Raw genomic sequence first — 23,252 nt, 5'->3', positions numbered from 1 at the left:
AAAATGATAAATGTTTTAGATCTTCCCAACTATGGTACAGGACAGTATTTTCTTGTCACTTATAAGACTGTTTGCCTCCCTCTCCAAGAAGCTAGTGTGTGTTTTTCATCTTGGGCTCAATGTAAAAAAGTTAATTTTCCTGAGCTGAGATTGAGACTTCTTCCCTCCCATCTTAAGTATCTGACTTCAGAAAGACTTTTATGTATGGTCGTTTTGAACATGCTTCCTAGTTCTTTTTATTTCATAGTAAAGCCTCCCAGTAGGATTTTATTACAATTCTATGAGGCATTGTTTATAAGTGTAAATTTTTTAATGTGGCCAGTGCAAATAGTTTAGTAGAAGGGAAATAAAAAGAGGATGGGGTGTACATTCAAAACTGTCATTGCATACCAGATCTAAGATATTTTCTGATAAAATAATTATGTAATTTTTCTACCTAACAGTTGCTGATAGAATGAATTGGAAAATGGATATAAAGATTTGTGCTCATGGAGAATTACTATCATCATATAATGACTATGAAAATATCTCAAATTAAAAATTAGTCATGATTCTTAACTTATATTTTGAGGTTAATTATTGCATTTCCTGTCGATAATGTATATTATATTTTTTATATATAAGAATATTTCTTCTGAAGATAAGTCAAATTCTTAATGGATGCATAATGAAAATGAAAAAATAAATTTTATTTTGTATTTGCAGTATTTTTATGTACATTATAAAACTTTGGCAATCATATCACTGAAAAATGCAGATTTACTAACTTTCAAAATTACTCTCAATAGTAGATGTGTGTGTGTGTGTGTGTGTGTGTGTGTGTACACATTTTCTCTATTCCGTATGTCTTTATTTTATTTAAGGCACATGAAGTTTTATGCTTAGAGATGCTTACTTTGCTCCTGGAAAGACCAACAGATGATAGTGTTGAAGTAGCTATTGGTTTTCTCAAGGAATGTGGCCTCAAATTAACACAGGTGTCACCAAGAGGAATCAATGGTAAGTTTACATTCTTGTTTTGATACTGAGGTTTTGTTTGAGTATTATAATATACATTGCTTCTTTTCTTTCCGTTTAGCTATATTTGAACGTCTTCGAAATATCCTCCATGAGTCTGAAATTGACAAAAGAGTTCAGTATATGATTGAAGTGATGTTTGCTGTAAGGAAGGATGGCTTCAAGGACCACCCTGTTATCCTAGAAGGACTTGACTTAGTGGAAGAAGAAGATCAGTTCACCCATATGCTCCCTCTGGAAGATGACTATAATCCAGAAGATGTTCTTAGTGAGTCAGGGTGATGATTGGGAAGGACACCAACAAATGTAAATGTAGAAAATAAACACTTAAACTTTGAATTTCTTTTTTTAAGATGTTTTCAAAATGGATCCTAATTTCATGGAGAATGAAGAGAAATACAAAGCTATTAAGAAGGGTATGTTGAATTTTATTAAATGATTTATTTTGGATAAGTAGAAGCAATTTTGTAGTTACATAATATGGTAAAAAGGTATAGATCACTGCTGACCTAATAAAATCTCTGCTCTTATTGAAGTTGTGCTCATCACTGGTTTTTGCATGCGTTATTTTTCAGTCTAGTTGTTATCCATGGTATCACTTCATTCTAAATTATTTACATAATTTTACTCTCTTTCCCTGTGTTTCAGTTATGCAACCCTTAAGTTTTATCCCTCTTAAGAAACATTCATGTATTTCTAGTGGACTTTAATTGCACTACCACTTACTGCTTTAAATGACATCTAATTTAATATTCATTAAACGCTATGTTGATAGCCTTCTGATAACATCAATCACAGTGTTAGCTATCAGTGCTAATAAATTGGTAATTATTATTTGTACACTATTAATATATTTTAAGCATTAACTTTGGACAAACTCGTTTGTATTTTGTCTTTGCCATTACTAGCTAAGTGACATAGAAAAAGTTACTTGTTTGATTAAGAGTAAATGTTCCTTGTTTGTATAAAGACAAATAAGACACAGTGCTTTAATATTGTCACACAGCAAGTATTTATACAGTGATATTTTTTTCACATTTGTATCATTTTTGTTCTAAAACTAATGTTCAGTGCTACTTACATAATTATATTTATATGATAATTATATTTCTTTATATATTATAAATATATGATGACTTTATGGATTTATTTTCCTGACCTGTGATTTCACCTGAGAGTACTCACTGCTCTGAAAGCTCCTAGGAAGGGAGAGCAGAGACCTAGAGTGACGTCACTGCCTGCACTCTGTACTTCAGTCGTTCTTAGAAGTGAAATGTTGAAGTGGAGAATAAGGGTGTAAGATGCTTTCCATTTCCATATATCATTCTAAAAATATGGTACAATAAATTGGTTTCTCTTCTTAGATGTTGATTTCTTCAGGGTGTTTTAGTGCATCAGCCAGAAACTAAATGTTTCCAAACATGGAGAACTCCTTAGACCTATTTTCTTTTTTTCTTATGAACTTCTTTTTCTAGTTTTCCTAAAACATGCTAAATGGTTTTATTAATTATTTATTATATCTTTTATGATTTTTTTTTTTTTTAACTTAGAAGTTCTCCATTTGTTTCTTTATGGTCTAGGCAGTTGGCCAGTGCCAGGAAAGAAGCACTGTTCTTCATTACTGCCCTTAAACGCTTTAGTCTCAAGAACTCTTAAAAATTATTGAAGACTCCAAATAGCTTTTGTGTATATGGGTTATAATTATTAACACTTAACTTTATTAGAAATTAAAACTGAGAATATAAAAAATGCTAAAGTAACAATAATAAACCCAGTGCCCATTAGTATGTAACATTTTTATGAAAGTTACTTTACACAACAAAGAAATTTAAGAAGAATGGCATGTTTTTATATTTTGTACCCTTTAATGTCTGGCTTAATAGGAAACAGCTGGATTCTCATTGTTTCTGATTTCAGTCTGTTGCAATAGGTTGTTTTGATTGGAGTATATGAAAAAAATTTAGTCTCACACAGATGCATAGTTCAAAAAGAAAGGAGTCCTGTAATAGTCTTTTCAGATAATTGTGTATCTTCTTCCTTAGCGCTATGCCATCATCTTACAGCTGCACTACTAGTGCAGGGCGATGCTTTCGTGTGTGCTCTGGTTGCAGCAGTTTGAACTCTCCTTGTTTTGGACCATCCTTGCAGGTGTCCTCACAGCGAAAGGCAGATAATGTCTTCGTATTAGTATGAAAATAGTTTTAACCTGACAGGCCACCTGACAGGTGTCAGTGATCGCCTCCTTCTCCCCCCGGGACTCACAGACCGTACTTGGAAACCATTGCTTTATTCATTTAATGAAATCCAATTGTCTTTGCCTAAGTGAATTGAGTAAGAAGCTTCTAAAATGAGCAGATGAGGAGAAGATGATGTAAATGATTAGACAATTCATTTGACCTTCATTCTTTCATAAAAATTGTTCTAGAGCTGGCATTAAAAAAAATGACCACAGCAGGAACTGGGCATAGCTTTAGTAATTAGCATCTTAGAGTGACTCAGGTGTACTTGGGTTTTAGGTCTGACAGCATTTGGGAAAACAGCAGGAGTGCCTGTCTTCCTGCTATTGAATACTAAATAGTTTCCTCTTTTAAAAGTCTGTCTAAACCATGTTATGTAATAATAAACTAGACACTCCAGATTATTTCTTGAAGTTACATTTGTTAGAAGTGTTCCTGAGGAGATTTGTATGTCAGCTAAGGGCTGAATGACTGTGAAATGATTTATTCCTCATGGTATGAAGTTCTCTGCTAATATCAGATATTATATGTGGCTTCCCATTTATACAGCTTAGTCAATAGAAAGACATTAAAAATTTCCTAAAAATGAATTAGCCCCAAACCTTTTATTATAAATTTTCTGATTATAATAAAAATGAAAAAAAAAAAAGTGTTAGCCAGGTTTGTGAAATTTTTTATCAGGCTAATAGAGTACACATCATTGGACAAAATATAATTTTAATTTTTGTTATTTGTTTACTATTAATATAGTGACTGGCCTTATTATAGTCTCTTATTTACATCACTATTTTCACCTAGTTCCGGGTGTGAGTTGTATTTTAAGAAGTGATAATCCAACGAAGTACTCATTTTACCAGTTTTCTTAAATGCTTTTAAAGCTTTTGGATTGAGTGCAATGTTCTTTTTAGTAGGTATACATTTTAATAAAAATTTCATTGGTGTTTATTTAAAATGAATGCTAAATTATACAGTTATTTCTTTGTCTTTCAAAAAACATTCTTAGTCTAAATTCTTGTTTTCTATATCAACCCTTTGAAAATAGACTGTTCTTTCTGATGATGAACTAAGAATATTTTTACTCCAATATGCTCTTGCTCTTTTGGAAACTTTGATCCTTTCCTTGTTTCATGGTTACTTTTCTGTCTGTCAGAAGACTGACATATGGCTCTCTGGTCAAATTAGTTATACTGCTCTCTGACCACAGAGGCAGCAACAGGAGGCCTATGTAATTATCTTTACTGGTTGACAAACACTTGCACCTTTGTGGATTTCGGTGAACTGAAAATTACCTTTGCAGAATGAAATGCGTGAGTATCGTTTGCTTGTTAATATTTCACTAAATTTACTTCGTTCTTTTAGAAATCCTTGATGAAGGCGATAGTGATTCAAACACAGACCAAGATGCTGAAAGTAGTGAAGAAGAGGAAGAAGAAGAGGAAGAGGGAGAAGAAGATGAAGAAGGTAAAAGTATAGCTTATTTAAATAGTACTATAAAATACTCTGAAATTAATTCTGTAATTCTATAAATCATTGGTTCTCAGTCTGTGGGGTTGGGAGGGCTGCTACTGGCATCTCCTAGGTAAAGGCTAAGAATGCTGTTAAATATCCAACAAGTCACAAGACTGTCCCCTCACACACAACCAAGTACTATTCAGCTTAAAATGTCAGTATCACCAAGGTTGAAAACCTTGCTCTAAAAGTATTAAACAAGGAAATTTGTTTTTAACATCAGCATAATTTTAATTTGACATACTATGTCTCTGATTATAAACCGTGAAAAGCTGCATTCATTTCAGTGCATATAATTTATGTAACCCTGGCATTAATGTAACAGATGAGAATGGGTATTTGCTCTTCATTTTGGCCAAATAGACTGGAGAGGTCAAAATTTATATTTATACAAAAGTGGGCACAATGTTCTTCCTTTTCAGTTTTGATTACATTATATTTCAAAGAGAAATGAGCTCACTATTTTGGTTGAGCCTCAGTTTAAACATCAGAACATGCCTGCACTGGTCACTATTTACTTGTGTTACATATTTGAAAATGTCAAAAGTATCTTTCCCTGTTAGGGCATAATGTACTTTTTTTAGTTCTGTCTTAGAGTATAATTGCTCTTCTGTAATATATTTTATAAAAATAAGTTTAATTTTTCCATTGCCTTATTTAAAACACGTTACTATTTATGTACTAAATTTTACTTTAGAATTTCTTTGTTTCCTGTGAAAATACTGTTCAAATAAAACTGGTTAAATATTTCACAGGGAAGTTTTCATGCATTAGATAAGAGAAAATTTTGACAAATACACATTGTCATGATAATCCCAGTGTTCTCTGAAACTATATTTCTACTCACAAGTTACAGTTCTTTTAAATTGAGAAGAAACTGTTTAGAACTGTAGAAATAATGTCTTACCACCCAGCATCATGAGTGCAGCCTTTTATAGTATCTAAATGAGCAGGTGACACAGAAACAAAAATAGTTTTCCTGACTTGGTTCTGGACTCTTTGGCGCTAACAAACTTACTAAAATGCATTAAGACATGCGAAAGACTTGAAATAGGTACTTTAAATTCTACAAAAACTATTTTACACTGTAGAAAAGAAGTTATTGTTATTAAACTCATAGATTCTAAATGTATTTCGAAAATTATTATACAGAATACATTTAGGTTCTTCACATTTATTTTTGTAGTTGCATAATTTTGTTATGTTTCTTTTAGGACAAAAGGTGACTATTCATGACAAGACAGAAATTAATCTAGTCTCATTTCGTCGTACAATTTATCTTGCTATTCAGTCAAGGTAAGATAACTGCAGTTCAGCTGTTTTTTACTTTTGATAGCAAATGGGCAAGAAGATGGGATTTTTAGAATATGATGACAGAACACTTGGTACTATTTTAGGGATTCTCAAACTACCTGCTGCTTCCCCTTATCCCAAGTCCAAGCTGATAGATCCCTGTTGTTGGTTCTTTGCTTCAAAAGCAAATTGTCTTTACTTATTTGGAATGTCTTAACTATGTTACATAATTAAATGGTTGGGTTTTTTTTGTTTGTTTGTTTTAGCCATGCCATTTCTTATAGTTTCAGATAACTAATTAAAACCAGAAAACAACTATATCACAGAGCTAGCACAGTGTTTAATAGGGTAGTGGAAATTTAATGTTTTATTACTTTCTAATTTGTTTTCTAATTCTAATTCTAAGGAGAGAAGCACTGTTACTTTAACTTTCAGACACTGATTTGTTGTTCAGATGGAAATATATATAAATGAAAATAGAAATTAGACTTAGGAAGGTTTTTAGGACCCTTTTGAGCTGTGTTAAATAAGAACTATCATGTCATGAAAACAAAACCTATTCCCTTTGAAGGCTGTGAGTTTGGTTTCGAAGAAAAGTAAATGAAAATGTTAAATATTTATTACATCTGTTGTTTTGTATGTGCATCAATCTGTTGATTTAGTGGTCACAGTGTTTACATTTTACACTGGAGGAGGAATGTTTTCTCTGTTTTTCTTTGTTACTAGGTTTTGTATATTTCCATTTAGTATGATGTAATAGCAGTAGTGATTCATAAGTAGGAGTCATCTTGTTTTTAGTCTGTGAAAACTTTTTGGTTCAGATTCACTTTCAGAAAGGAAAGTTAAACAGCAAGCATTGGTTAGAAATTTTTTGGTTTATCCTTACCTAGTGCTTTGCCTTTCACATGAAAGAAAAAACTATTAAGTATTTTTTTTATGCAGGATTAAAGTGGAAGATGAGAAAATTTTGTGATAGATAACTATTCTTAGAACTTGACCTTTTTCATTTGTATGTCCTTTTTAGAAATTCAACAGTAATAAGTTGTAAACAGCAGATATATTGTTTTAATACTGCAATTATAAGAGTTACAGTGGAGCTCTTTAAATAATTACTTAAAAGCAACCTCTTTTGTTTTGCTTTAAGTTGACCTAACCTTAATAATTTCCAGATCACACAAAAGACTTAAAAATTAAAGCATCAAGGCATAGTGACAGCCACTATCGTGTAGTGGTACTCATTGCAGTAACTCTGCCTTATGTATTGGTATTTGTTAAGTTCTCAACCTCTAAATGCCTAGTAAAAATAATTTAAATATGACAAAGGTTAGTATACTTAAAAGCTCATACAAACTTTAGTAAAGAAACACAAAGACTGATAATAAGGTATTTAAAGGATATGGTTGGGAGATTCATATAATGGATTATGAAACAAAAATATTAGTTATTAGTCAAATCAATAATATCTGCTGTTATCATTCATTAAAACAACTAAAATGGTTTATTTAATTAAAGCAACAGTACTCAGTACTAATGATTTTAGTGAGATATAAACAATATTAGTGGAAATTTAAATTGACTCTTTATGGGAATTTTTTCAGTAACATGAATCAAGGTCTTAGTGTCCATTCCATTTGACTCTTCTTTTTCACTATTATATTTCTTAAAGAAATACATATTGACAGAATTGTTTCAGTGCAAAAAAATAAAAAAACGGAGACAAGCTTACTGTTCAGCGCAATCACAATATCTGGTTTATGTCACCACTGAAAATTAGGCGAATGGAGCGTTGTTATCGATATGGGCAAGTGGTCTGATATAATGATTGGTGGGAAAAAAACAATAGAATATATAGTAGTACTGTACCTATAGTATTATCTTTACTGGACAAATGGGTAGGCAGATTTTTAGAAATAATACATTAGAAAAGTCAAATCTTTTAAAATACTTTCTGGCATTGCCATGTTATTGAAGTTTGTCAACTACACTTTAATATTTTAATCTTAGTGCTAAATATAGTTTAATATCTGTTAAAAATCACTTTCTTGATAAATAAGTTTTCCTAAAATAAGTTTTTTCCATTTTAGTATTTTAAAAAGTTCTATTACATTGTATTATCCTGGGTTATTACCCTGTTGTGTTTATGAAACCCAGTTATTAACAAAAGCTGAGAAATGCAGATGAACTATAAAATTAAATTCATATTCATTATAGTTTAGTGGGTAATTATTTTATACTACTTGTTATCAAAAGGATGAGGATTTGAACATTTTATAGAAAGTGCAAATATATTAACATTATTCCTAAATCGAGTTCACATTGAGTTTGATAATTTTCTTAGATGAAGCATAGCATATGAAAGATACTTTAAATGCAATGAAAGTTTGATAAAAGCAGTTTTTTTTACTGTAGGTGATTTTGGTTGTTATCTATTTTTATACTTATAAAATGTAGATGCTCTGTGTTTGGGTATGAATCAAGATAACTTGTAAAAATGATGATTAAGCACTAAATGTCATGTTGGGCTCCCGGAGCATGTTTTACCACTTCCTGACTTGGATTAGAGATAAGTAGAAATAATATAGTAGTGTAATAAAAATTGAAGTCTACTTGCTATGTCTATGGATTTCCTATTCAGGACATTTTATACAAGCAGAATCTTAGTACAGTATATGTGTTCTTGTGTGTCTGTCCTTTCTCACTTAGAATAGTTTAAGGTCCATCCATATTGTAGTATGTTATCACTACTGCGTTCATTGTAGAGTTAAGAGCTATGTCTTTTTTATATATACAACATAATATAAAATTATAATTTAAAAAGTATCTAAAACAACTATTAAAGTAAGATTCTTTTTTTTATAGAATTTTTATTATGCTTTTCAGTTACAGTTGTCCCTTTTTCCCCAATTGCTCCCCCCCACCCAGCCCACCCCTTCTCCCACAATCATATCCCCTCCCCTGTTGTAAAGTAAGATTCTTGTATATAAAAGAGTACTGTAATTTAACTGTGCTCCAAGTTTTTAACCTAACTGTTATGAGTGTTGTATCTCTACAGTTTAGATTTTGAAGAATGTGCTCACAAATTGCTGAAAATGGAATTTCCGGAAAGCCAAACAGTAAGTTAATACTTTTTTCTATTAGGAAATATGTATATCAGTTATAAAAATATTTAGGACAGTTAATAGGTTTCATGAATTGAAACAATCTTAGTACTAAATATTATTTAAAAGTAAATTTTCTGAAATTTACAATAAATCAAAGTTTAAAATAACATGAAAAAATTAAAATTTAAAATAACTCAAAACTTAGGAGACCTGGCATGTTTCTTGTATGCTACTCCTTCCAGTGAATTAAATTGGCTGCTGGAATGCGATATGGGAAAGGGAGACTGTCTCTCTGAATCATCACACTGTACATGAATTTCTGAGTGGTTGCCTGTAAATCAAATTGTAGCTTAAATATAATAGGACATTTATGGACTAATGCATTATTTTGGGGTAGAAATTATGAAGATCATTATACATGGCGTTACATTGTTTAATTAGGTATAGAAAAATCTGTACCATTTTTTAAAATTCATTCACAAAAGTGTTTCAGCATATACTATGTCAGGCAAGGTGTCAGGCATTCAACAATTCGTACAATACATATTAGACCCTTTTTAGCCTATAGGACTCATAGTCTCATAACTCGGTATGTACATACTTCACTATTCAGACTATCGTAGATCTCTAATGCCAAGGATAATAAAGACTGTATTAAATAGATTATCTTCGATATTTTTTTTTTATTTGTGTTATTGTTATGTTACTCCCAGTCCATCTAGACTTCAGATCCTTGGAACCTGAGCCAGCACTTCTGGGGTTTTGTTTTTTACACCTTGCTGTACATGTGCTAGACCCAGCAGAGATGCCGGACTATAATAGGCTATTTGGTTTCTCGTCTGTCTAAAAAATCTCAACTGTCTGAGCTAAGTTACCATTAACTGTTAAGTCATATGTCTTAAGACTTTAAATATGATCTGTTACAGAGATTAGCAGACTGGCCCAGGTCGCTGCCCATTTTTGTAAATAAAATTCTATTGGAATGCAGCCGTGCCCGTTGGTTGTGTATTGCATCTTCTGCCTATAACAGCAGAGCTGACTAGGTGCAAGAGAGACTGACCGTATATGGCCTCCAAAGCCTAAAATATTTACTATCTGACCTTTTTCAGAAAAAAGTTTGCCAACCTTTGTTATAGAATACAGATTTATTCTTGAAATGCCGCAGTATGGAATTTTGAGAGGAAATTATTCTTTTCAAATTAGAAAATATACATTTTTCCCCTCTTAAAGTTTACTAGTATATTAATAATAGTATACCTGTTTGTACTCTAAATGCATTTGATGTGCTGCCATTGGAAGGAAATAAATTTGTGAATTAACCTTTATAATTAAATCTGAAATTACTATGTGATCTTACCATATTATTTGAGGAATATAATTAAGTCATTATAAATTTTATTAATATTAACCCAGAGGATAATATTAGGACTAACCTCACTATATTTCGATAACATTTGGAAGACTGTCTTAGTGTGTCTTTTTTTATGCACTCAAAAGACTCCTAAAACAGCTATAATATTTAATTAAAATGTTAAAATATTTAGTTATTATAAGCCACAGGGAACAACTCTTGTAATTACATTTAGTCTGGGGAAGAAAGTCATTTGTTTTGTAAGTAGTGCTGACTTCATTAGCAATACTATCAGCGTATTACCATATTACACTGTTTACAACCTGATTAATTCTTATTGTAAAATACAATGTTAGTAGAAAAGCTGACAATGCCTTTTAACATAGGAAATTAGCATAATAAAGCAGAAGTCAGAAAAGCCTCATTTTAAGTGTTTAGTACTATATTAAATTTTGACCAAGTACATCTTTTCAAAATTATACATTTATAAACATTTACTTGAGGTAACTTGAACCCAATCTTTAAACAAAATAATAATAAACTAGCAGTATCAAGACATCTAAAAATTACCAATATTGTGAAATGAGGCCTTTGAGTAGCTTGTTTATAAGTAGATTATCAAGAATAGCACCATCCAAAAGAACTTTCTGCAGTGATGGAAATAGTCATATTCTGCCCTGTCCAGCACAGTAGCCACTACTCACATATGACTTTTGAGTAGTTAAAATGTGGCTCGTGGGATGGTGAAACTAAAATCTTAACTTTATGCAATATGAAATAATTAAAATTTAAATAACTACATGTAGCTGTGGGCTACCATCCTAGGCAGTACAGTTAAGAGTGTCTGTTCTGTGTTTCTCCATGGTCCCCTTCCTCTCCCTTGCACATAAATATATGCAGTAAATATCTATTGACCTAATTATTTTAAGTGTTTACAATATTAACAGGTTGCATCTTTTATTTCTAAATATCAACATTGCTAATGAAAAATATAAAGGTAAATTAAAGTAAAAGTGAACTGAAAGGGTATACATTATATTTTATAAGCTTGCTTTCTGTTATAGAAAGCAAATATATTGCAGTTACTATATTTGGAAAAAAATAATTTTAAACTTCAGTAAGAAATGTTTTGTAGAAAAAGATATTTAGTCAATTTTACAGCAGTGGTCAGAATGAATTTATGTCTTTTTCATTTTGTCTCCATTGATTTGTTCATGTTGCCTGAGTTTTTTCATCTATGAAATTGCTATAATCAATACATATTTCATTAGAATTATTTCAGGAATTAACAAATAACATTTGTTAATTATAAATCAGATATTTTCCGATCCTGGATTTATTCCTGAGTTTATTAGTTTAACACATTTTCACAGAGGAGTTTTCAAGACATACAGATAGCTGATTGGACAATATATTATTCCAGTAGTTATGAAATGATTCCACCTATCTGTGTAGATTAAGCTATAGATATATGCATAATATTTATTTTGAGACTGGAAAATTTAGCCACCGAGCTCTTTCTCTTTTTTTTCTTAAATATATTTTTTCTTTATCAACCAGTGTCATTTAAGTTGATATTGAAGTTTGTGTCTATTTATATTTCTATAAAAGACTCATCATGTTCTGCCTACTCTTCACTAACTAAATATATTTCCTAATAATTGCGTTTAAATCTTTGAAAGGTATATAACTGAATTGTTAGATGTATTGATGAGATGTCATATTGGTGACCTATATTTAAAAGAATTCTCTGTGGAATCTTTTTAAAATACAGTTTATTTACTCTCTTTTTGATGTGTCTGTTTCATATACTAGGTTCTCTTAAAGTGGTTCATACTTATATGAATTTAGAATTTTATAGTCAATGTAATTAGCATGGATGATATATGGAAGCTGTCAGCCAGACTGAAGGCTTTTAAAAACTACTCTTAGCATAGATTTTTTATTTTGTCTAATCACTAAAGTTCACAGAGTTTTAAAACCTTACTTAAAATTTTAAGATGTGTATCATATTGATAAATAATCATACAACATGGATTTGTTTTGTTTTGAATTATTATTGTAATTTTTTTCCAAATAGAAAGAACTCTGCAACATGATACTTGATTGCTGTGCTCAACAAAGAACATATGAGAAATTTTTTGGCTTATTAGCTGGGGTGAGTTCCAGCCTCGTCTTGCTTGTTGAAATTTAATGGAGTCACTAAGGGAATTCTTAACATGAATATTGTGAACTAACATGTCTGCTTTGTGGTCTAGGCTAATGTAATAGCATATCTTTACTAAAAGTAAGTTGTTCTTCCCTTCCTCAGGTTTCCCACTCTCTGCACCTTCCTTCTTTCCTTCTTCACTTTTGTGGTCCCTTACCATTGCATATGACTCTTCAGAACTTTTTGAAGTTCTTTGTGCTTTGTAAAAATTTTCCGGAAAGGACAATTAAATGCTGTCTTTCCAAAATCTGAAAGCAGCTTCTGAATTCAGGTGTATGTTTGTGCACCACAAATAAGAGCATGAGCTTAAATAATATTTTAAATCTAAACTACCTACAGAGAAATATATTTGTATAGTATACAGGTATATGTGTATGATTTGCATAATTTTGTATAATTTGTGTTGTTACGCTTTGTATAATTTTGTTGTAGCTTATAAATTCTAGATAGAGAAGGGTAACATATTAATTTCTTTTTTGAGCATCCCATCATATAGCACAAAGAGGTATGATATAGAAAATATTTATTTTTTTATTCATTAAATTTAGAAGGATTTTATATGCTCATAATTGTATTGCTACTCAATTTTTTATGGTATTGACATTCACTTTTTTTATTTATTAGCGATTTTGCATGCTAAAAAAAGAGTATATGGAATCCTTTGAAAGTATATTTAAAGAACAGTATGATACCATCCATCGTTTGGAAACAAACAAATTGAGAAATGTTGCCAAGATGTTTGCCCATCTTCTATACACTGATTCACTTCCATGGAGTGTAAGTAGATAGGGGTCAGTGTTTATACTTCTTCCTAATCCTTTGTTATTCTCAGATTTGTATTAAGTATAATATAGCCATACTTTTCCTTCTTAGGAAATGTACTTTAAAATGAAATGTGTGGCAAACTTTAAGGTTATGTTCATATAACGTGGTATCAGAAAGCTGAGTGCATAAATATATGAGAGTAAGAAATGCCATTCTGGATGATATTAGCAGTTCAAACATCATGGTCCTTTGTAATAGTGACAGCTACAGGTTTTTTAATGGAAATTATTATAGATTCTTATCTTTGTATACATACATGTGTGTACACTCAAATTAATAATGTATAGCGAGGTTCGGTAGTAATTTATTGTTGAGTCACCGCGTGTTTCCTGAGGGACTAAAATATCAGTGATTCCTCTAGTTAGGACATGAGAGAAATGTTTGTCCTAGCATTTGTGTTCTTTTTAGCAGATATTGAATTTCGGTACGCGATAGGGAGGAGTTCTTGTCACAGTTAGAACAAGGAAATGTATTCTTAATGAGGAAATGTACACTGGATTAGACTTTGAAGTGAATTCATTAATCTGGCATTTCCTGTACAACTACTGTTCATTCAACAACCATTTATTTAGCCACCAATAGAAAGAAATTGCATCCATGAGAAAAGAAAGAAGATCTCATTGTAGAATACCAGAATCTAATGGAAGAATGAAGCAACATCATTGAGCTTATAAACAATGGATAGATTTTTGTAATATTTTAAGTACTAATTATGTCCAGCTGCATTAATAGGCATTTTGTAAGCTAACCTAGGGGTCAAATCATAATAATTTGTTTTACTTATTTTTTTCCTTCTTTGGGAAAATGAAATTAAAGTTTTAACTCACTGAAGCAAAGGGGCTCCTGGAACGCATAACTTGACAAACTGGAGGTTGCTTTTATTTATTTTTTAATGTAAAACATCTTTCTATGAGCTTCAGCATCTAAGCCTCTGTCTTAGCATTCAGGACAAGCCACCATTCTTTCTGTCTTTACCCTTATCGTGTATTACTTGTGCTAAACAGGACTAGAGCCTGATGCTGTAGGTGGCATTTTGCCTCAAACCCTCATCTACCCCCATTTTGATGGGTTAGGTTTAGGAGCTGGTAATCTTCACTTCAGCATTATATACTCGAGACAATACATCACTTCTATAAAAAGCACATAGCTCAAGAAAGAGAGTGAACTCTGTTTCTGTAGCATCTTAATATTTTTAAAATTAGCACAGAGAAGTAGTCTTAAACTTTGCCAAGCAGTAGTACAATACATATCAGCATAAGGGAAGATATTCAGAGATGATGCTGATTGAAGATGAGACTAAATCATAATTTCAAGTTATAGATATTGGTCACTTTGTCTTATCTTTTGAACAAAATTGTCTTTTTTTATTTTAATTTTCAGGTTCTTGAATGTGTAAAGCTGAGTGAAGAAACCACTACGTCCTCCAGTAGAATTTTTGTTAAAATATTTTTCCAAGAACTGTGTGAATACATGGGTCTTCCTAAACTTAATGCAAGATTAAAGGATGAGTAAGTTTATCATTAAGCACTTCGCATCCTTACTGTCCTCAGGGGTTTTCCTTAACTTTAGGGACACGTCCACTGTTGGTTGTAAAGCAAGAGTTAAGCACCTAGGACTTTCTTCATTAGTTATGCTATGAATCTCGTGTTCTGTGGCCCAGGACAGCATGCAGTTTTTAATGATGGTTTTCAGTTCGGTAAAGGAAACACAGAATTAATGCCTCAATTTTAATTTAGTTAATTTAGTTAAAACACAGAAAATTATTTTTGTATGCTCACTGGAGGTCTTCAGTGGTGAGTATTTATAGTTTTATTTTCATTTTTTCCCTAATTTTGAGCCTTAGAATGATAATTAACATTTTATTACATATATATTATATACAGATGAATATGTAATGTAATTGTTCATATCATTACACTGGACTAGGGTCTTGTTCCAGGACTATGATGTACTCTCTATTCTAGCTTTATTTGCTATTTCTTTAGGTTACCCCTCGCCACTCATTGGCTTCTGCTCCATTCACATTGCTGAAATCATTCTTTCAAATCTCTTAGTGACTGCTTGTCAGACAAATCAGGTGGTCTTTCTCGGTCCTCAAACCCCTCGGATTCTCAGCCTCACACAGTTGACCACTTGCTCACTGTGGCTCCTCACTTTCTTCGCATTCTCCCTGTTCTCGCCAGGCTCTTCCCTTGTCCTCAGCCTGCTCCTCCAGTGTATACCAAAGGTCTGGCCTGGGTTCTCCGTGCTCGCTCTGTGCTGGTCCGTCCATTTCCCTTGGCTTTACAAACTCATTCATTGGCCCCTGCCTGCTTTGCCAGGCTCACCTGGTAAAGCCCACTCCAGCACCCCAACGTTGCCCTGCTTGTTAAGCAGGTCTGGCTCATTCATGCCTCTCTACCCCCTATCTCCAGAGCTGGAGGTCCCTCCCTTGTTCTACCCAGCACACTCTCAGTCATTCTTATTTGTCATCCTTTTCTGTGAAACAGTTTTTCCTGATTCTGCCGGTTAGCCATTCACTGTGGCACTCAAAACCACATTATGTTGTTGTTTTCTGCTCCCCTCCCTAGAAAAAATAATTATTTGCAATCAATAAACATGAATAAATCAGTAAATCACGAATAAACATGATCTCTCCCTTTCGTTGACTGTTTTTCCTCCTACCCCAGTACCTTGCACAGTCTCTCTCTCTCTCTCTCTTTCTACACACACACACACACACTCTCTCTCTCTCTGCACACACACACACACACCCCAAAAGAGCATTTTTTAATTTTTCTAAATATATATTCACATATATGCACTTTTGTGTATGTTACATACATATATATGTTCTCCTTGTGTGTATAAAAAGTTTTTTTAAAAACCTGTTGTATAATTATACAAATCAAGTTTAGTAAATTATGAATGGACCCTACACGTTTCATTTAGATACCATGTAGCCTAACCTACTAAATTATATAAATCATTTACTTGGTTGTATTTTATTTACTAATTTAATACATAGAAGATCTGAACAGTGACTGTATAAGAACTTTGACTTTAAGCAAAAAAATTCATTTTTAAGCAATCTAGTTTCTTTTGTTCATTTTCTTTTTGTCTTTTTTTTTAGAACCCTGCAGCCGTTCTTTGAAGGGTTATTACCCCGAGATAATCCCAGAAACACTCGGTTTGCCATCAACTTTTTTACTTCTATAGGTCTTGGAGGTTTAACGTAAGGATTATTTTCAGAATTGTATTTTCAGTTTACAAAATTATCTCACAATTGCCTTCTAAGCAAAATCTAACAGAGATTATATTTTTAATTAGGGATGAATTACGTGAGCATCTCAAAAATACACCAAAGGTTATTGTGCCACAGAAACCAGAAGTTGAGCCAGATAAATCCTCTTCTTCCTCTTCCTCCTCTGCGTCCTCTGCAGAGTCTGAGTCCTCTGCCTCTGCCTCTGACAGCAGCGACAGCAGCTCCGAGACCTCCAGCGAAGAGAGCGATTCTTCATCTGCCAGTAGTCAGAGCTCTGCCTCAGGTATTGAAACTCATAATCAATCATGCTCTTCTCTAATAAGTATATTGCTGGTGGTGTTTATAGTGAAAGAAGTAAATAATTTGATTTTTTTCTTATTTTAGTGTTCAGTTGTATAAAAGCCACAATTAATAACATAAATGATCATCTATCACTATTGCAGCCTATTGAAAATTATAACATTTACAATGCTAAGATTACCTTTTGGAAGCCTTTTCATAGAGATGAAGATATTTTATACCATTCATAATGTCTGTAATCTAGTTTATAGGAGCTTTCCTGATGTTCAGTTTTAAGAAATGTGGGGTTTTACTTTTAACAGTGAAGCTTTATGGTAGTTACTGACATGTATCACACATTTAGTGCATATGTCATAAATGTACATCTATAGAGAGAGAGCACCTCCATGCAGCCAGCACCCAGAAAAGAAGTACCTGTACCTCAGAGTCCTCCTTGTTCTCTCTCCCTGTTATTGCCACTCCTCCCATTCACTGTCTTGTGGCAGCTACTGTTCTGATCTGTAATTCTATAAATTAGTTTTGTCTTTTAACTTTATAATTATGTATTATGATCTCCTTTATGTCTGGCTTATCTTTCAGAGTTACTTTGTGAGAATCATCCATATTACTGCATTTATAGTTCATTTATTTTTCTTGCTGAATAGTTTTCCACTGCATGAATATACCTCCGTATATTTAACATCCTTTTTATCTAATGACAATTTGGGTGTAATTCATGTTCCCGTGAATACTCTTGTACATATCTTTTGATGACTGGATACATACACATTTCTGTTAGGTATGTATTACCTAGAGGTGGACTCACTGACTTATAGGTTGTGTGGATATTTAGCTTTATAATATACTGCCAAATGCTTTACCAAGTGATTATCCCGTTTACTCCCCCATCAGCCAGGTCTGCGAGTACCCTTAGAGACTGTCCTCCCTACCACTGTATCTGACCATCTTCTTCATTTTTGCCATTCTGGTCAATGTGTAAAGGCATTGCATTGTGGTTTTAATTTGTATTTCCTTGATCACTCATGAAGTTGAGCAGCATTTTATATATTACTGGTTATTTAGAAATTTTCTCTCTGTTGAGTGGCTGTTAAAGTCTTTGCTCATTTGTGCGAGTTCTTTTGCATTCTGGATGTATGTCCTTTGTCATATATATTCTTGTCTGTCCCCGGCTGCCAGAGCTCTGCTGGCCTCCCCGTCAGCAGCAGCCGGGATCAGCAGATGCTCTCAGGGAGAGTGGCTGTAGAATGGCAGTGTACCCTTCTGTGTTTCTGCCTTTTCTTGAGTCTTGACTCTTCTAGTCCTTATTTTTTCACCAGCTCTGATGTCTTTACTTGTTTACTTTTTATTTTGAACTAATTTTCCACTTATAAGAAGGTTGCAAAAATATTACAGAGAATTCCCACATAGCCTCACCCAACTTTCCCTAATGTTACCACTTTACATAACCGTGGTTCACTCATCAAAACCTGGAAATTGACACTGGGACAATGCAATTAACCAAACAGCAGATCTTAATAATCTTGCCTTTCACTAGTGTTTTCTTTCTTGTACTGGGTGCTATTTGGCATTTAATTATATTTCTCCTTAGTCTTTATAATCTGTGATAGTTCCTCTCAGGCTTTCCTAATGGCTTTGACACTTGAAGTCCTATGGTCACTTATTTTATAGAATGACCTTCAATATGGAGACATGTGTGAAATTTTCTCATGATTAGAATGGGTTTATGCATTTTGGGCTAGAGTATAGAAATGTGTTTTTTAGTTATTGGTGAAAATAACTTCGATAACTTAGTTAAGGTGATGTCTTCTGGATTTCTTCATGGAAAGATTTTTCTCTGTAAACTGAATCTTGTAAGTAGATAATTTGATACTATGCAAATCTCTTTTACCTTTCATCTCCAATTTTAGCATTCATCTTTAGATTTTGTCTGGAACACTTATTACTGTGGTGTTTGCTGAATGGTGATTTTTGTTTTTTCTGCATTTAGTAGTTGAATTTCTTCTGTAAGAAAGAGTTGTCCCTTCCTGCCATTTACTTAATAATTTAACTCTACATTTTATCAGTGTGGGTGGATTCATGGATGTTTATCTTATTCTGTGGGTTAAAGTGCAGTACCATCATTTATTTTGTTATTCAAATCATTTCAGCTTTGGCAATTAGGAGTTCCTTCAGGCTGATGCCTCTGTTGTTTGGACATACCCATCCCTGTCCTTTTCTTGAGCACTACCTTCCTTTGTAGCATCTCAGGTTTTTCAAGATCTTTATCGCCTTTAAGCAGAAGATTTAAATTTATATCCAGCATTTCTAGTTGTTTTTCAACAAGAGCGCTGATCTTCCACAGGCTTCTCTATTCTACTTGGAACTGGGAGTGCTGTAGTAAAAAATTTTTTTCAAATGTTCCATTTTCTGAAAAGGTCTCTGTTGTTTTCTGCAGGGTCAGCTCTGCTTTCTTTCATCATAGTATTTTAGTCTGAATTAGAGATAGTCTAATAGTACAAAATGCATGTTACTTCTTTTTCAGAGAGTGCGTGCTTTTTCCTATAGTCTCAAAAGGTTGGAAGCCTAGTCTTTTTATTCTTATTCCCTGATTTGTTACACTTGGAAGTGTCTTACCTACTATGTGGTAGCCAGATTTGTGGGCTCTCAGTGTTTTAAATTATTAGAGCAAGATTCCATTTGCTCACAGGACGTCGTCTTCTTGAATTAAAATATGCTAACATTGTTCATTTAACATTCACCTCTTTTAATTCTGAAGAATTTGTTATTTCATGATCTGTTTTGAGAACAGATGATACACAGCATGAATTGCTGCAATAAGGAGGCTTTGCTGATTCAAAATTAATTTGTCTCATCATACAATTTCAGGAGAGAGCTTTCAGTTTTGTTAATAAAATATTAAATAGCATAAAGGCAGTATGAACTGCCCCCAAAATGGAAAATTGTAAAGCAGACACCAAAGAGAGAAGAGATTGCATATTATTATGGGGCACGGGCATTCGTGTCAGCAAACCGCTGAGAGCCGTGTGGGGTGGTGTCAGAGGCGTTGACTTAGCACAGAGCCAGATGGTTTCTGCTTGGGTAGCTGCAGCTCAGCCGAGCTGCTTGATAGGAACAGAGGAAAAGTCCTTAGTGGCAAATTAACTGACTGTTCAAGGGTAGGCATTTGGCAGAGGAAATGCAGGTTGGTACAGTGAGATTTTGGTGGAGGTAGGATGACAGTAGGTGGTCTTCTACCTTATTTTCTTCTTTCTGTACACACATGAATGTGACAAGTTTTGGTCATTTCAGCACCATTGACTTACCTACCCAAATTAAGTAACACAGATAAAGCAGTTAAGTGTGTTCAATAGCTGAAAATGGTAAGTTATTTCACTGTAAGTACTTAATATTTATATTTGCAATAATGTCAGTAAAATTAAATTGTTCACGGCCTTTTTAGAAGAGTATTCTCAGAAATCAAGCCTGAGTGGCTCTTATAAAGCCTGTGATTGTGTCTTAACATAGTTTCTCCTGGCAGTACAGTTAGTACTTCTCTAATAGCACTGAAAACAAAACTGCTGTTTTATAGGAAGAGGTTTTTATCTGAAATATATACATATATATGTATATAAGTAAACTTAGTCATCCCACTCCCTCTCACCTGTGGGAAGTGATGTTGCTGGTGTGTGTGATCATTGTATTTTGATTATGTACCAGAACTGACATAATATTTCATATGGCAAAATGCACATGGACTAGAATTCCTGTTTTTGAATGAAATTTCTAAGTGAAAATGTATTTTAGTTACTTCATAAAAGATTTTACAACATGTGCTGTAGTTAAAAGTTTCTGTTCACTGTTTTGAGTCTAAAAATCAAAATGATACTTTGGTAACTAATGTTGATATACCATATACTCTTGAAATGTTTGTGAAATGTTCTGTCAGACTTTTTATTCAGTCAGTTTAGCTTTGCATCCAGTTTATCTGAATTAGTAAACCTACATTATATTAATAAATGTGATTGTTAAATTATGAAATTAAAGCTAACTATATTTCATTTTACATGTGCAGATAAAGATGTAAGAAAGAAGGTACAAGGGAACACCAGACGTAAAGTAGATAAATTGATCAGAAAACAACAAACAAATGATAGGAAACAAGATGAAAGAAGTTCAGAGCCAAGACACCAAGAAACAAGGACTGAAAGAGAAAGAAGGTCAGAAAAACTGAGAGATAAAAATTCAAGGGATCCGAATTGGAGAGATCCCATAATAAAATACACTTCAGACAGAGGTGTTCCTTCTGAACGAAATAGTTACAGTAGAATCTCCAATGACAGAGACCAAGAAATGCACCTAGATTTGGAAAATAAGTATGGTAATCCCAAAAAGAAGAGAGGAGAAAGAAGTTCTTTTTCTGAAAATGAGCATAGGCACCGAAATAAGGACAGTGAGAATTTTAGAAGAAGAGACAGATCAAAGTCAAGAGAAAAGAATAGAAAACACTCAGACTCTAGGAGTGATGAAGACAGGTGTCAGAATGGTGCCGATAGGCAGTGGGAAAAACCCAGCAGATACTCTGAGCAATCCAGAGAATCAAAGAGAAATCAAGACCGGCGAAGAGAAAAGTCTCCAACAAAGCAAAAAAAATAATTATACAAAATTACAGAAACTCAACATGCCTTATATTCTGTCAAAACAAATTATTTTTTACATTGATTAATGAACTTCATAGAGAATTCTTGTATAAAGTAGTGGTTTGTATTGTACATTTAAAAAATGTTTTCATTTTAACATGTTTTATATAATTGCTACATTTCAAGGTCCTCCACATAAAATTATTTGAAGAGAAAAGTTTCACTGGAGAGGGATGCAATTCTTGCATATATTTTGTTAATAAAATGATTAAATAAACGTCCTGAATCAGTGATTTTTTTCATTGACAAAAATTTTTTTTCTGATAATAGTGTTTCCAATTGTCATAGAACTATTATAATTAGTTATTACTGGCTTTTTATTTGTAACTGAAGATCAAAATAAACCATTTCAGTGTAACATTTTTACTTTGTTAATGAGTTGTTATGAACCTTTGGAAGTCACCATTTTTAAAAAATAGAGCAGTTTCATATTTTGTCTTTAACAAAAGAGGTATATGTAATTGTTTCTCACAAGTGTTTTGGTGAAGCTAGGTGTATATTAGTCTTTCAACAGATACACAGCTATATTATTTATAATTAGGACTTCTCTCATAACATTTCTTTCCAGACTGCTAAATTAATGTTTAAATTAAATTCTTTGTGACTAGTGCTTTTTCTCAGCCTTAAAGTTATATCGTTGGTGATTTATGTTTTTAATTTTTTATTTACATTAATACAAAATTGGAAAACATACAATCATGAGAAATGTGAACAGCCTAACTGAAATAATTCCAACTTTTTATAAGAATTTCAAAAGTTTCCATTATTGTAACTCACCAGTTTTTATCTGACCATATTATTTATTACCTTTGAAATAAAATACTGCCGCTGAAATTTTAGATTTGTTGACAGACATCTAACCCTACTTACTAATAGACTACTTGTGCTTGTTCACTTTAAAAGTTGATAAAATCCATTTTACCCCATGCCTGGGTTCAAGAATAATGGGACCACCGTCTTAATGTTTGACTTTCAGTCATATTCTGATTCAAAATGTTTTCTATTTCTGTTGTTTAAAGCTTGAGTATAAGCAAAAATAAAGTCCATGTAAATAAAGAAATATTATCCTGTCTTCCTCCTCCAATCCTCCTGCCCTCCCTCAGTTCTGCTTATTTGGGTTTCTTTGCTCCTCACTGTTTGGTTTACTGTTAACAAAATCAGCTAACAGAACACCTGACTACCTCCAAGCAGAAGTATTGGAGTGTAAGTGACTCATATCAGGACACAGTGAATAAGAGAGTGCAGAACTAGACCGTTCTGCCATCATGATGCGTTTCTACAGCATCAGATGCACTGTGTTCACATGCACTGGCTTCCAGTCAAGCAGATTTTTCACTTTAATCCTTTTAATATACAGACAAGAAACAGGTTGCCTGTATCTATTTTTTTACTTTTTAGAATTAGCATTTCTAAAGGATCAGCTGAGTTCTAGATATTTTGCATACGTTTCTCTATCCCTACTATGTTCTTAGCCAGCTGATCCCATGGTT

General features: G+C 32.9%; 1 protein-coding gene across 1 annotated transcript in view; it reads left to right on the top strand.

Annotated features, from left to right (window-relative positions):
* The window catches only part of CWC22 (CWC22 spliceosome associated protein), a 49,083-nt gene extending 26,267 nt beyond the window's left edge, over positions 1-22,816 (top strand). The window contains exons 9-20 of the mRNA XM_090281235.1: positions 864-999; positions 1,079-1,285; positions 1,371-1,433; positions 4,614-4,715; positions 5,978-6,059; positions 9,109-9,169; positions 12,589-12,666; positions 13,342-13,494; positions 14,923-15,050; positions 16,655-16,756; positions 16,852-17,069; positions 21,138-22,816. Coding sequence (XP_090137361.1) covers positions 864-999; positions 1,079-1,285; positions 1,371-1,433; positions 4,614-4,715; positions 5,978-6,059; positions 9,109-9,169; positions 12,589-12,666; positions 13,342-13,494; positions 14,923-15,050; positions 16,655-16,756; positions 16,852-17,069; positions 21,138-21,718 — 1,911 coding nt within the window. The 3' untranslated portion in view covers positions 21,719-22,816. The remainder of the gene's footprint in view (positions 1-863; positions 1,000-1,078; positions 1,286-1,370; positions 1,434-4,613; positions 4,716-5,977; positions 6,060-9,108; positions 9,170-12,588; positions 12,667-13,341; positions 13,495-14,922; positions 15,051-16,654; positions 16,757-16,851; positions 17,070-21,137) is intronic.
* The last annotated feature ends 436 nt before the right edge of the window (positions 22,817-23,252 follow it).

Source organism: Furipterus horrens, unplaced genomic scaffold (assembly GCF_987537825.1).
Source record: "Furipterus horrens unplaced genomic scaffold, mFurHor1.1.pri manual_scaffold_1, whole genome shotgun sequence".
Classification (NCBI taxonomy): Eukaryota; Metazoa; Chordata; class Mammalia; order Chiroptera; family Furipteridae; genus Furipterus; species Furipterus horrens.
The sequence above is the reverse complement of the archived record's forward strand: the minus strand, read 5'-3'. Positions and strand labels throughout refer to the sequence as shown.